Source organism: Sinohyriopsis cumingii, unplaced genomic scaffold (genome assembly GCF_028554795.1).
Source record: "Sinohyriopsis cumingii isolate HCF-2022 unplaced genomic scaffold, ASM2855479v2 utg003461l, whole genome shotgun sequence".
NCBI classification, from domain to species: Eukaryota; Metazoa; Mollusca; class Bivalvia; order Unionida; family Unionidae; genus Sinohyriopsis; species Sinohyriopsis cumingii.
The window spans coordinates 48,894-64,597 of NW_028316493.1; the positions used below are offsets into that span (position 1 = coordinate 48,894).

At 34.6% G+C, this 15,704-nt stretch overlaps 2 protein-coding genes across 7 annotated transcripts in view; one reads left to right on the forward strand and one right to left on the reverse strand.

Moving 5' to 3' along the window:
* The window catches only part of LOC149769615 (general transcription factor 3C polypeptide 5-like), a 52,098-nt gene extending 48,314 nt beyond the window's left edge, over window positions 1–3,784 (reverse strand). The window contains exons 1-2 of the mRNA XM_089949811.1: window positions 3,566–3,784; window positions 71–275 (exon numbers count right to left, since the gene is read on the reverse strand). Of these exons, the coding sequence (XP_089805937.1) occupies window positions 71–275; window positions 3,566–3,718 (358 nt within the window). The 5' untranslated portion in view covers window positions 3,719–3,784. The remainder of the gene's footprint in view (window positions 1–70; window positions 276–3,565) is intronic.
* Window positions 3,785–3,945: 161 nt separating this feature from the next.
* The window catches only part of LOC149769616 (putative RNA polymerase II subunit B1 CTD phosphatase RPAP2), a 47,280-nt gene continuing 35,521 nt past the window's right edge, over window positions 3,946–15,704 (forward strand). The window contains exons 1-3 of one of the 6 annotated variants that reach the window (XM_089949808.1): window positions 3,947–4,116; window positions 6,972–7,048; window positions 12,802–13,173. In XM_089949808.1, the coding sequence (XP_089805934.1) occupies window positions 13,054–13,173 (120 nt within the window). In that variant the 5' untranslated portion in view covers window positions 3,947–4,116; window positions 6,972–7,048; window positions 12,802–13,053. Of the gene's footprint in view, window positions 4,124–6,938; window positions 7,049–12,801; window positions 13,174–15,704 lie in introns of those variants that run through there. The other 5 variants (XM_089949810.1, XM_089949806.1, XM_089949804.1 and 2 more) reach the window with 5 other exon arrangements.

The following is a 15,704-nucleotide window of genomic DNA, read 5'->3' on the forward strand; positions in this document are numbered from 1 at the left end:
GTGTTGAGTCTTCAAATTCATATGTTATGACCAGAAAACAGGCATAACTTAACAAAGTTGCTGTATGTACCTTGGTACTTATAAGTTGTTTCAATAATTCCCACAACTTCAGCTTTGTATTGGAATTCTCCTGCAGTACTGGAGCTTTTCTTTTTCCGTCTGGTCACTTTCAAAAGAAGGCTAGTTGTGTTGCAGCGATGACCATAGACTGGTTTACAGTATGCATCTCTTGGTCGCCAATTGAGGGCCAGGCGTCTACTTGGATCATTATATATCTGCAAAAGATTTTAATTCATGTTGGGGATGTTATGAGTCAATGCTCTTAAAATAAGTAACAGAAAAGAGTGAAAGACAACAAACTTTGTAAAATTTAACACACATATTTATTTCCCTAGAATGCAAAGTGAAAATGAAATAAAACAAAAACTTACTATATTGCAAATTAAGTTCCAAAAGAATCCAAAAATTACAGACATGTCCTAGAATAAAATGCAGTAAAAGTCCAGAAAAAATTCAAAACTAAAGGCGATGAAATGTCTGTTATAGAATGTGGAGTGCTGATGTGTCAACAGACTTTTACTGAATCGAAGTAATATAATTCCAGGTTTGAATTCAGTATAAATTCCAGTGATTGTTTTTATCCAAGAATTTTATCAGAGCACTTTTGTATTTCCAGCAAAAACAGTCAATTAAATTTTATAATTTGATGAAGAAAAAAAATTCAGCCAACTGGTCACAACATAATAGTTTGAAAGTGCTAGATGTTACAGCACAAATGACCAGGTCATCACAATCACAAGATTACATAGTTCTCTACTTGACCTCAGGTTACAATTACCAGTTTCTAAAAATAAAGATTACCTAACGGAAAATAACCTTCTAGAATGATCCTGATGTTTACAAAATCGAAACCAAAACCTAAAAAATTCACTTAGGAAAGTTCTAAACTTTGACCCAAATCAACATATTTACCTATCTATTAATAATGATCCTAATATTAAGCCCATACATAGAGAGAACAATTTAGCTATGCATTAGTTAACATAAAATGAAATGAAATTTTTTTTCCTAAATTTCTCACCTTAAGACTGAGCAAAATCATTTACATTGAAAACTTATGCTTCAACTGTAGGTCATGTTTAAGCACAAATTAATGTTCAAATAAAGTGGTCAAGATAGCCGAAGTAATAGCAATATACAGCATCTGAAATGAGTACTTAAGCTAGCATCTGAAATGCAAACATATAAATATGAACAGGTAAAGAAATTAAGTCCACTCTGATATTAAAAGAGACAGACAAAACACAATCAGATCATTCTTGATTCAAATTTGATCTAGAATTTATTTTGAACTGATAAATAACAATGACAAGATACATTTAAAAAGAAAGAAATTTTTTAAGTAAATTGTGTTTCCCTGAGATAATTTATCCTTCACATTAACATTAGGATTATTAATCTACTACCTCAGAAATCCAGCCATACTAAAGGATGAAAATTAACTTTTTCTGTCTATCTCATATAGACAAAAGGCAAATACTCTTGCCCATTACCTTCCCTTGTCACCGCCAGGTGTGGCTACTTTTTTAGTTGAGCGATATACTAATGACGATACTCACATGGCAGGGTGGTTGGGAGGATTTTTATGTAATGTAATTGGATAAGTATTCTCAGAAAAATACAATTTACTTAAAAATTTGCTTTTTCATTCAAATACACTCCCCAGTGATGTTAAAATCAGGAGAATAGGTAATAGAAAGAGGGAATACTGAGCGACTGACCTCTACTGTGGGTGTCCTTCTATGGAATTATGCTGGATTCCCCATGTTGATGATAACCCATCCTCCTAACTACATAAGCAACATGGCCTAGTGTCACTTTATTGTGATGCCTACATATGGTTAACAAGATAATTACTGACATTTTCTTACCTACAAAATTTCACTGGTGAATCTAGTGATTCTGATCAGTTGTGTTGATTGTTTCAAATGGGACTGGTGGTCATCTGGTCTGCCACCATCGGACATACAAGATTCAAGGTTTGTCTCTGTGAAGCAAAATCTCAGATAAAAACTCAGGAAGTTTGACTGTGCATACCAGCCAATAGCTTTTAATATACCTATGATCGAAACATTACGTTTCAATGTTAGGCTCACAGAGATCACTCTAATCCCATAAGTGGTAATATTCATGAGGTCAATACAGCTTACGGTAAGTAATGGCAATATCCAGTGAGATCCTGTAAGACCACTAAGAATGTTGTAACCCATTTCAGCCATGAATCAAGGGGAGGGGCCCCGAGTGGCCGAGTGGTCTAAAGCGCTCTCCGTTACGGATCACTGCCATCTCACCTCTGTCTGCATGGGTTTGAGTCTAGGATTTTGCCAATGTGGGTATGTGAGAAAGCTTGCCAGTAGCTTCTCGTGGGTCGGTGGTTCTTCACGGGGGTTTCCCGGGTTCTTCCTCCACCATTAATACTGGCTGCCATACATAGCCTATCATGTGCTGAAAAATGATGTTAAACCTCACAACAACAACCATGAATCAAGGGCTTGGGGGTGATACAAATAGCTGCAAATTAACTAATTAACTAGTAACACCCAGTGGTGGCAGAAGGAAGTAATGGGCAAGAGTTATTGCCATTTGTCTATATGAAGATTTTCCTCTTTAAACAGGGCTTGTTTTGTGAGGTAGCAAGTTAATATCCATAACATTAATGTGATTGCGGAATGTATATGAAGCAGAAAATAAACCAGTCACTGCTCTGCTGATAACATTATGACCAAGAAATCTGAACTAATTGTAGCTGCTATAATGGTCGAGTGGTAAGTATAGCCACCTTACATGCAGATGAACCAAGTTCAAATCCCACAATATGTATATATTTTCTTCAATTTTGGACTACTCCGGTGGCCTAGTGGTTAGCGCATCTACCTTGGATGCAGGAGGTCGTGAGTTCGATCCCCTGCCCAATCTTACCAAAGACTACCAAAGACTTACAAAATGATGGTGCTAGACATCACTATAAACTGCTACACTGCACTGCAGACATCGTAACGATATGACTGAATTTTTTTTACAGCTACGTTAAAAATCCAAATCACACACACACACTCTAAAATTTTGCTTTTTTGTGCTGTCTTACCAATCTTTTGTCACGTGGCATTTATTTATGAGGCACGAACCATGGACGTAACTTCGGAAATAGCCAAATCTCGACACGTTTGTAAAAACAGTGGCTGGCAAAGAATCTGGTGAGTTTAAAAACATTTTGTAAGTATGAACAAATTAAGCAGATACAATTTAACAATTTCTATGACAAATTCAATCGTTTCAGGCAATATTAAAACATAAGCGTTTACAATTCGCGCTAAAGGCACGAACCATGGCAGGTCGATGATATATCCATTATTCACTCAATGCAAGCAAACATCCACTCTATGATAATTACTTACATATACTATACCTACCTCTCATACGATAATAAACAGAAATAACATAATACATCGAGCGTATCAATTATACAAATGTTAAAACGAAAATATATAACACAATAAAAGTCTACCTTGCCAACTGTTTTAACATTTCCTATTGTTTCTAAGGCTTTGTCTACATTTTTTATAACACCAGGATGCTCTACACAAACAAAATGTTTGTTGCCATTGTATGGAATATTTATTCTTTCTTCACGTTCTTTCCAAGCGATGTAATCATCCATTCCGTAATGTTTAGCCCAGTATTTTTTTTTTATTTTTTTTTTTATTTTCCGCAATAGCCGCAAATTTGTTTTAATTTCATTCCACTTAAACAAAAGACATTGGGTCAAAGATGTACACTTATGATTTCAATAATAAAATGTTATTAGTATTTATTTTAGTATAAAATATTAAATTCTAGAAAATCTTTTGGTCATTTAGAGGCGAAAATCGTTCTCTTCGTTTGAGACTATTTTCAAGATGGCTGCACCTATGAGCGACAGTTGTGTTTAGATGTGCCACCTCATAACAATAGTCCTACATGAAAGACATAGTACATGTTGATTTTGTTTCGCGTCAGGTCTTACATGCAGGTCTACTCATCACAATTGGTCATGTTTAATGTCCTTAAAGAATACTTGTATGTGGTAAACTTAAATTTCTACATTGTGTAGAATTTCTACTAGCCCATATATTACTATCATATATTACTATTTATTAGGTCTCCCTAAACACAGTAATGGACAGTAATTGAGACAAAAATAGAATATTGCGAAAGAAATTATAGTAATGTACATTAAATATTATAATTTTTATTGTACGGACTTGAATACTTAAATCATAAATAACAAATGTGGTTGTGAAATTGTTTTCTCATCCTTTTTTTCTGGTGAGGATTTCTCCTTCCTGAAGGTGTCTTTGGTATTGTGATTTTACCATTTGTCGACCTTACTATTAAATTATTTGTACCCTTTTCTTTGAGAAACTTTCTAAATATTGTTTCTCGTTCAGTTTCTGTTTCTTGACACCACAATAGAAACTCTGTGATGCATATAATTGGATGCCAGCTTGAAATTGACTCTTCCAATGAATGACTTTTAGCGTCTTGATACTGGGAACTGACAATCAATTGTAGTACGTCTATCAGATCGGATATATTGTTTTGCTTCCAGTTGGTTCCAATCTTCATGATATCATTCGCAGACTCTGCATTATTATTTGTCCAGTGGGCATCAACATTTTTTTACCCTCGCAGGATAGTTAATAATAATAATGAGGACTTTGTATAGCGCCTAATCTTTAGAAGCTCTAAGTGCTTTACAACATTAGACAACACCTATAAGATAAAAAACATATAATGATATGATTACAAAAACAAACACCATGAAACTAGAGAACATTAAAAAAAACATGCTGAGAATATTTAAGGTAGGAAACATTTTTAGGTCTTTAAGTTTGTTCTTGCAGTTGAAATAAGTGAGTTTTGAGAGCACTCTTGAATGGGATCAGTGTCTTTGTGTCTAAGTTCAGTGGGCAATTCATTCCATGTTGCTGGGCCCTGGTATGCAAAAGAACGCTGTCCATATGACTTTGTTTTCATAGTGGGAATAATAAGTATATGATTGGCAGAAGAGGAGCATAAGTATCTTGCTGGTGTGTACACATGGGTGAGGTCGGGTAGGTATGTTGGACTAGAGTCTCAGAGAACAAATTTTGTGTTTGATTCTGGATCAAATGGATAGCCAGTGTAGGGTACAGAGCAATGGGGAGGTGTGCTCTGATCGTGGTACTCAAAGTATGATCCGAGCAGCTGTGTTTTGAACTTTTTGAAGTTTCTGGAGCAGATGTTGAGGTGAACCAGACAGAGTTGAGTTACAATAGTCCAATCTTGAAAGTACTAATGAACACACAAGTGTTTTAGTGGCATCAACTGAAAGATATTTGTGAACTGAGCTGATGCGTCTCAGCTCAAGATATGCAGCCTTGCATATGTTAATGACATGTTGGTGCAATGTGAGAGTACTGTCCAGAGTAAGACCTAGGTTTTGTACTGATTGTATGAATTTAATGTTGGTGTTGCTGATATGTATTGTTTGAAGTAAAGGATGTGAATGAGGAAGTCTTTGTGTTGTGATCAGAATGGCCTCAGTTTTATCATCATTCATCTGCAGCTTGTTACATGTCATCCATGATTTCACATCAGAAATGCACCTCTTTACACCTTTGATGGTAGCATCAACTTCAGTTGGGTGGCTAGATTTGTATATTTGGGTGGCGTCAGCGTACAATTGGTGAGACACTGGATGATGATCTATGACACTTGAGAGTGACTGAGTGTACAGAATGAAGAGAACAGGTCCATGAACAGGCCCCTGTGGAACACCACAACATAGATCAACTGGGCTGGAGTGTATTCCATTTGCAGATACAATTTGTGTCCTGTTGACCAAGTAGGATATGAACCACAGTAAGGCTGTATCATGAATGCCAAATACATGCTGGAGACGGTGAAGTAATATATCATGGTCTATTGTGTCAAATGCTGCAGACAAATCAAGGAGGGTGAGGACTGTAATCTTTTCACTATCCAATGCAGAGAGAATGTCATTAACTACTTTTAGAAGAGTAGTTTCAGTACTGTGGCAAGGGCGATATGCAGATTGTACATTGCTAAAAAGACTGTTTGAATTTAGATGAGATACAAGCTGGGATAGAACAATCTTTTCTAAGATTTTTTATATGAATGGGAGATTAGAAACTGGGCAGTAGTTCTTTAAATCGTTATGGTCTAGTGTTGGTTTCTTCTGCAGAGGCTTTACAATGGCAGTTTTGAAAAATGATGGGAATTCCCTGGATGAGAGAGAGGTATTAATTTTAATAACATCAGTTAGTAAAGGCAATACTGGATCTAAGCACTCAAGCAGCAGTGATGATAGAATTTGATCAAGTTCACATGACTTTGGTGCATTCTTCATCAGGATTGTATGTATGAAATCCATAGAGACAGGTTCAAATGCTACTAATGGTTACCACTCAAATTCTGTATCCCAACTGTATGGTGACGACGAGTCAATTGAAATTGTGGTGTCAAGCTTATCTCTAATGGTTTGTACTTTGTCTCAGAAGAAATTTGCAAACATGTCCGGAAGGTTGACTGGAGAGAAGGTAGTTGGAAGTGGTGTAGATTTGTTCCTTAACATTAGCATGTTAGTAATCTCAAATTTAACACGGTGCATGTAAAACTGTTTTTTGGTTTGGCTGCAACCTTCTTATATAAGGAATATATGTCTACTGGAGCCTTCTCATTCTTATTCATCTTGATGCCAATTATTTACATTAAAAATCACTGTTTAAACATTGTTGGTAACAAGCACTATTGTTCATATATCAATTCAAGTCTGTAACAAATAGTACCGTTGATACCTCTATTCAATTCTATTAATGTTCATTGATCATTACATCTCACAGTATGTCGCTCAACAATAATTATGTTAGGTCATACATGACACTGCCTGCTCAAATTGCTGGATTCTGTGTGCAGCTAAAGTGGATATCAAAGACACGTGCAACAGGTGTGAATGCGGCATTTAATAAAAGCATACTATACTAGTTTTAGGTGTATATGCAATTGAAATGTTATAGCCATTAGTCCTACAAGAAATCATTTAACTATTTTTTTAATGAAAATTTTTGAAAAAACAAACACTTAAGTGGAGCCTTTTAAATGAAGCCAGAAATAAAATGATAAATTTATTAAGTTCCATAGTTACGCAGCTCTATGTTATTATTTGATAACATAGATTAGTATATATCATTCACAAGTGCCAACATATATATTTTGTTTTGTTATACATATTTGATTCCCACAGAAGATCACATGTGTGAATATAGAGCAAACGGATTTACCAGTTTTACGCCATTATAATTAATGAACACACATGCTTGAGGTCTTGAAAAAGGTCAAGACAGTTGACATACATACATACATAGAATTAAATGAGAGAGATGAAAGGATGATAAAGTCAGAGGGATAGTGATTCATGTGGTGTGGAATGTAAAATTGTAAATAACAATCGTGATGGAACAAAAGTAATAATCAATTTCTGCCCATAACTCTCCATTACAGCCCATTACTGTCCATTACTGTAAATTACTGTGTTTTGGGAGACCGCATATATTGGCACATTCTTTATTTAAACTCTCACCATTGATTGTGTGTATGGTCCAACTATTAATGGGGGGAGGGTCTGGGATTTTAAAAAATTGTTACGTTTTTCATTTTGTTGATAAAATGTGGCTTGTCTGGTATAAATATAAAAATTCAAGTTATTTTGAAAGCCAGAAATATTCTTTTTATCTTGACATGATGCCCCAGTTCTTGACATTACTATCAACTGCCACACTGCATACATCGTTGCGATATGATTGAAACATTGTTAAAAATCTAGATCACACACACACACACACACCTAATTCCACTCTCGAAAGTTTTACAGAAATTTCTCATTATTACATTTTTTTAAATCTCTTCTTTAGAAAAGATGTGTATGTTGGCAGACCTTTCAACTTTTTGGAAGCAAAGTAGGGAGACTAATAAAACAGGGAGATTGGGACATAACATCAGGAAGTTTTTCATGTCAAGTTTAAACCCCCATTTTCACTAAATATTGACCAATCGTCCATGTCTAATACACATGAAATTCTCAAAGGACATGCCATTTTTCCTTGTGATGCACATCATTTTCAGCAGGATGTACCCTTTTTTCATATTCTGTTCATCTGTGGCCAGACTGCACAATAGATAAATGTTGGTCTTAAGTAAACAAGCGATAAAGCCAGTATGACTAATTAACTGTTAATTTTAATTATCTTTTTGAAAAGGACTGGCCCTCTGACATAATTCAGAGAAACCATGTTCTTCAGTGTGTGTTATGTAAGCACCAGCAATTGACTGGCAAATAAACGATGCCCTATTTTGTTGTAACTAGCAATTTCTACATACATGGTTCAAAGCCACCATACATGTGACAATTCAAGCCGAACATCCAGGGCCCATCTAATTTTAGGTTGGGGCCCATCCTTAAGTGAGATGCCCATCAGGCTTGTCGAAAAAATATTAATTTGCTTGAGGAAACTTTGATCACGCTGATGTAATGTGTAAATATATTTTCATGATATTGACATTCCTGACATACTGCAATCTAAATCACAGGGGCTCATATCATTGCTTACAATTTAACTGTCAGTCATATATTTGGTATGTTATTTTATACTCTATGTATGACTGACAGTTAACTTGTAAGCAACGAATCCCTGTCATATAAACCAGATACTACTGTGACTACATGAAATTGAGATCCAATTTTAATCAAATTGAAGCATGGCATGTTATGCTGAAAATACAGTTTTCTACTCCAATACCTCTTGACTCAAGAAAACACAATTTTCAGTAATCTATGAGGAAAAAAAAGCAAAACAAACAACACCACTGTCAGCATATGCCTGTTACATGTAGCCTGTATAAATGGTAAACTGTCATGATTAGAACTGATGTAAAACTAACCTTGAGCAGTTTAAATAGCAGCAGTTAAAGACAAAGAGGTCTTGTAAACCACCATTTCACATATTACTTAGGTGGCGCTATACAGTTTCGCATTTTCCATAGGGTTAAGATTTTAAAGAAAAAGAATTTCCCCGGCTTTCCTCACTGGTTATACTGGCTATTTAAAAAAGACCTTATATATCTTAGGTATAATTAAAAGAACCTTTAATTCCCTTTATTTTGATGTATGATTGATGGGTGTACTATGGGTTATAGAGTATACAGCTTGGCCTTACTTCAAATGTGAACCTTTCAAAAAAGTGCTAGCTCTACTTGGTCATTTTCACTTCCTGAACTTCAGAGGTAAATTGTATAAAAAAGAGCTGATAACTTTTTTTACATTTTACATATTTGGTAATTCATTCATTGCACTTTCAGAAGCTGGTATTGTCTAGTCTGGCAAAATTCGTTTTCCCTATTTTAATAGCTGCTATGTATAGTGTACTTTAGACTAATTCAGGCTGATTTTTTAACACAAGGCAGCAGTCATTTTAGTTAGCAGTGTGCTTAAATCATGTAAAATTTCCAAAAGTACAATATCCAAAGAAATATCATCCACATTACATTACTGTAGCATATAGGTATGCCAACATTCTCTCCACTGTGCATGTTTTAAATGCAAACTACTTCACCTTACATACGTCACTCTCTCTAAAGTACAGTGCCCCGAGTGGTCTAAAGCGCTCTCCATTACGGATCACTGCTATCTCACCTCTTGTCTGCGTGGGTTTGAGTCTGGGATTCGGCCAATGTGGGTATGTGAGAAAGCTTGCTAGTAGCTTCTCATGGGTCGGTGGTTCTTTCCAGGGTTTTCCCGGGTTCTTCCTCCACCATTAATACTGGCCGCCATACATAGCCTATCGTGTGCTGAAAAATGGCGTTAAACCCCACAACAACAACAACAACAACTCTCTAAAGTACATATTAATTGGTGAGCACCCCCTTAATGGTCTGACAATAGCTAGTGAGATGTGTTTGAAGGCTGCAGTGGGTGAGCCCATTGTGCTAATTTGCATAGGTAGGATCAAGATAGGGTGCAACCCATGAAGAGATGCTACAGTCTTGTACAAATACAAAAGTTATTACATATTATTGCCTTGAATTAGGATGTCTAAGCCATATGCATTATATTTTTGACAAGTTTATGAACAGCAGCAACATTTCTTTGAAGTTGTATTTTACTGTGTGAAGAATGCCAGTGAAAAAAAGAAACAAAAATAGATAAGGGTGGTGGGGGGGGCTATTAATTCTTTGCACATACTGCAAATAACACACTGACATGTGTCAACATAGTTCTGACCAGGATTCACTCTGAGAATCTAATAGAGCAGTTTGAACACCAGGACCATCCAGTCCCAACTGAGTATAGTGATAAACATTAATGACATTTGCATCACCTTCAAACCCGTTTGAACTCTGTTGAAGTTATATTTGAATTATAGCTATTGCAACATTGTATGACAGTATCGAAAAAGGGGAAATTTTGGGCATATGGAACTTGGAGTCCGGGCTTGTGGAATTTCATTCAAGGTTTGTGAGTTTATTTAAGTCACCAGCCCATTGCCTCTTGTCTAAAAATATTTTTCTTTCAGAACTGCAACTATTTTTGCAAATTTTATATCCCACCCTATTTTCTTATTTTGAACTCAAAAGGGGTTTAACATTGTTTGTTAGATAACTTACGTATTCTGAATTAATTTTTTGAGGACACATAAGCTGCAGGGTATGTTCCTTCATTCCATTTATTTAATGATGATAATTAGTGCTTGTATATACAGTACAGTAATGCCAGGTGTTCACTCCTGTAAGTTTCTTTGGTTGGAATGGAGATGATACAGCATTCACAGTGATCATTTTGATTATTCTTGGGGTTGAAACTAATTGCTGAGAATTTTATGGTTTTTGATTTTTTGTTGTGCTTTATTTTCTAATTGTAGTATTGTTGTATGATTATAAAAAATAATCAATTGATGTTAATAATGTTTAACCATAACATTCTCTTTACAGAAGTCAAATATTCTTTGTAAGGTGATAATTATTTTGTTACAACACTATTCATGGGCAGTCAGTAAAAGAGAACATGGATTCTGTGGATTGCATAAGATATATCTACTTGTGTAGAATTGTTCCAGATATATTATGAATCTAAGGCAGGCATGGAATAACCCAAAAAATCGGGAGTTTTTTCTCCTGGTGTGAGAATTGACATTGATATGGTGTTGATAATGAATACATGTCAACTCTCATGCCAGGAGAGAAAAACTCCCAGAAATGGGGGTCATTCCATGCCTATCACCCGATCTCATTAATCTTCCAATTTTTGCAGAGAACTCCCAAGTTGTTATGTTATGCCTGTTAATTTTTATTTCTCCTAAAAAAGAAAAGACTCCTACATAAATAGATATATCTTATGCAATGCAAAGGCCATCTTCTATTTTATCACCAGTGATATTTTCGCTACAATATAATTATTATCACTCAAGAAAGAATTTTTTCTTAGAAAATAGAATGTTAAGTTTAAATATTGTTCGCATAAGTTAGTGAATTTTTTTACCTGTTCAGTAATACTAAAATAAAAAAAATAAACCACCAGAATAAAATTGTCAACAAATTAGTTTCAATCCTAAGAATGACCACCTTAAATGCTGTGTAATTTTATCTATGAGCAAAATAGCATCTCCCATTCCTACCAAAGAAACTTACATAGGTAAATACCTGGCATTACCATATATAGAAACATTAATTACTATCATTAAATTTAAAGAAATAATGAAATAAATTTTGAAGCCTATGTGCCCTCAAAAAATTGATTCAGAATAATGTGTTATTTAGTAACAAGTGTTAAATGCCTTGCAAGTTGACAATAAGAAAATAAGGTGGGATATAAAATGTGGGAAAAAATAGTTGTCACATGTACAGAAGCTTGGGACTGCAGATTTGATCTAAGTTGAATTCACACACACGTGTGTACGTTAGTTTCAACAAAATGGGGCATCAACTATTTGTCAGTCAATTACTGGCACTTACATACACACACTGTACAAGATGTTTTCTTTGAAGGATGCCAGAGGGGCAGTCCTTTCCACAATATACATATAACTGTAGTAATCCTACTTAGTCTCACCAGTTTTCTAGCTTGTTTGCTTAAGTCTAACCTTCAGCTATTGTGCTATTTGATCACAGCTGACCAGAATAAGAATGGGTAATGTAGTGGGGGGAAAATAAGGAACTTCACTGGTAGAAACTATGTATCCTTTGAAAATTTCATGCATACTGGACTCTGTCAATATTTAGTGAAAACAACATTTAAAAATGCAGCAAAAAACCTCCTGATTGTATGTCCCAACCTCCCTACTTCTTTTAATCCAATCTCCCTACTTGGCTTTTGAAAAGTTGACAGGTATCATAATGATTTATAAGGAATTTGGCTGTCTAATGAGTTACATGCACAATATAAAAATCTTTTAAAAAAGTATAATAATTAGTCACTTTAATTATTGTTGACACATAAGAAATTTCCTACTTTTATACACCTAAGTTGTATTTCTTTTCTTCTTTTTTTTTGCATCCTGATAAGATTTGATTTAATTTATTAAAGGCCATATTTGTATTTACTAGTTCATATATTTTTTTAAAAAGACTGCCATAATCAATCATTCACATTTTGGATTTTGTCATTTTGCAAATAGGGCATTACTGCTAATTTCTTCTCTTTGTTTTCAGCTTTAATTTGGAGCAGTAACCTATATAAAGAACAATTGCCAAAATCAGTTGTATTTTGACAGTGCATTCCTGTTTTTCACAACCTGCACTTGTTAGACTTCCACATAACTGTACAGCTGACATAGAGCCTAAAAAAGCCTGCTGCAGCTCACACTGCTGGTATCTTTCGGTCTGTGGAATTTGGATTTTTTGTCATCAAGATATCCTTACACTGATTCAAGGATAAGACTTCTTTTGCAGAGTATATAAGCTATGGATAAAGCAGAGATAGAAAGGCGTGCCAGGAAACAAGTTTTGTGCGAGGAAAAGGCATTCAGAATTGTGGAGAGACTTTTAGACAACCCTGTCACAGAGGAATTTTTAACAGATGTGGTAAAATGAAACACTATCAAATATTGATTGTCCAGACATAATCTCATTGAAACTTCCTGTGTGTAAATTTATAAGGTGGATCACTTTTATATCTTCCATGAACAGGGAACAAAGTGATTTTCTAACAGTGGGTCTTAATAATTTAGATTTCACTGTTAAGATTTTTTTCTAATTGTAATTCTGGGACATGTAATTGTAATTCCAGTATGTGTAGTTATAATTTTATAACATGTAATTACTAGATTAATACTAATTTTTAAAAACAAGTCATGCAGAGAAATCAACATCCAAAAATTGTTTGTTACATTTTCAAGTTCTACCATTATATCTTCATTAAACCCCTTCCTATGTTTAGAAAGTTCACTTATTTGTTCCACATGGATGGTAGCATCTCCCCTCCCAGTGTTTTACTTCAGGTTACAATCCTGCTGTTACAGAAGCTTTAAATGAAAGGAATAAAATATGTCCTATGTGCATAAGTATTTTTATGTTCTTATTATGTTGAATTCTAACCTTATTAAAAGATTACCAAATTTATATGTATAAGTGCAATGTATGCATTATGCTGAATGTTCCCCAGAATGCAGATTCTAGTTTATTCCAGAAGCTGTCATCCAAATTCCTGTTTATCCAATTTTATTTTTGTCACAGAGGAGATGTTTCTACAAAGAATTATTTAGTGTTATGTGAACTAAATGGTCTTCAGTAGTCATTTTCAATTTTTTAAAAATATTTACAAGAAAAAATTATATCAAAGAATCTACAAAACTAAAATTAATGAGATGAAATTAAAGAAGAAAAATAAAAAATTGAGTTTCTGATACAACTTTGCAGTTGTAATAAAGGATATACAAGAATTGAGATTGCTAAAACATTATGACCTTAAAACAGTTTTATTCAGAAAGGCTTTAAACTAAATCTCCATGTAATACGAAATTACATTTATAGAACTGACAATGCAAAAAATTATAATTAAAAAAAGAACAGAATTAAATAATGTATGTGTCAGTTGCTTTTAGCCAATCTGGTCATAAGGTCATGTGACCTTACAGTATGGTCCTACATCCAACATGCATTGTCTGGCATTGGTTACAAATTGCAATTTTTAAGTTAAAACCCACTCTGAACAATTTGATGAAGTGTGACAGAAATAACCCAGGTATATAGATACTTATCTGTCATCAAATATATGCATAGTTACACAAACATAAGGGGCCCCGAGTGGCCAAGTGGTCTAAGTGCTCTCCGTTACGGATCACTGCCATCTCACCTCTGTATGCGTGGAATCGAGTCTCGGATTCGGCCAAAGTGGGTATATGAGAAAGCTTGCCAGTAGCTTCTCGAGGGTCGGTGGTTCTTTCCGGGGATTTCCTGGGTTCTTCCTCCACCATTAATACTGGCCGCCATGTTTAGCCTATCGTGTGCTGAAAAATGGCATTAAACCCTACAACAATAACAACAACAACAACACAAGCATAAGCATAGTTTCACAAAAGAAAACAAGACTTGAAATGACTTTTCAAAAATTGCTGAATAAAATTTTACCGAATCTGACAGAAATTATCCTGGCATGAAAGGCTTTTAACTTTCGTCAAATAATGCCAATCCACCATCAGATATGACTGCCATGACAAAAGATAAAAGAATTTTATTCTCAAATACCTTGTTACAAAATTTGATTAAATTTGGGGGAAAGCATCCATACATGAAGACCTTTCAACTTTTTACAGATGCGCTGATCACTGTTAAATATGGCCACCATTGCTAAAAATAGATAAACCTTTTAATGACTTCTCAAAACATGCTTAGCCAAATTTGATCAAATTTGAGAGGAAGCAGTTTGACATCAAGACTTTTCACATTTATTTTGTTTATCTGCAATCAGATATAGTTGTCCTTATTAAAAATGGAAAAACCTTTCATTGGCATTATTTCAAAATGTTCTGAATAAAAATTTGAAAGGAGGCATGAAGTCATTTCACTATTACACAAATGATGCTTATCTCCCATCAGATAAAGACAATTAAAAAAACCCAGAAATAGTGACAATTTTAAAAATAATAAGTTTTATAATTAGCAGAATTGGAAGAAATTGACAAAAAGCATTTTCGAACCCAGGTTCTTTAGCCAACTTCAGCTGTAAGGTAGATGTCAGCCATTTGAGGAGTCTCAGGTCCACTTGGGTCTCTTGCAGTTTTCACACTAAGCTTGTGAATTTCCAAGTTCTAATCTCTATGTTTGGTAAAAGTTGGAGTTCCAGCTCATAAAATATGAGTCTAACTGAGGTCATTAGGAATTCCAAAAATAAATGTTTTAAATGATCTTGTATTGTAATTAAGGTTTTCTTACGCAGCAGCAACTTGTGCATCATTTCATATTATTGAAGTTAACAAAACTGACATGGCTGTTAAAATGTCAGTTTTAACCATTTAATTATTATCCTAAGCAAAGTACACAACCATCAGACATGAAGATTGGTAATAACATGTATCATATGTTCTCACTGATAAGTTGAATCCAACTGCAGACAA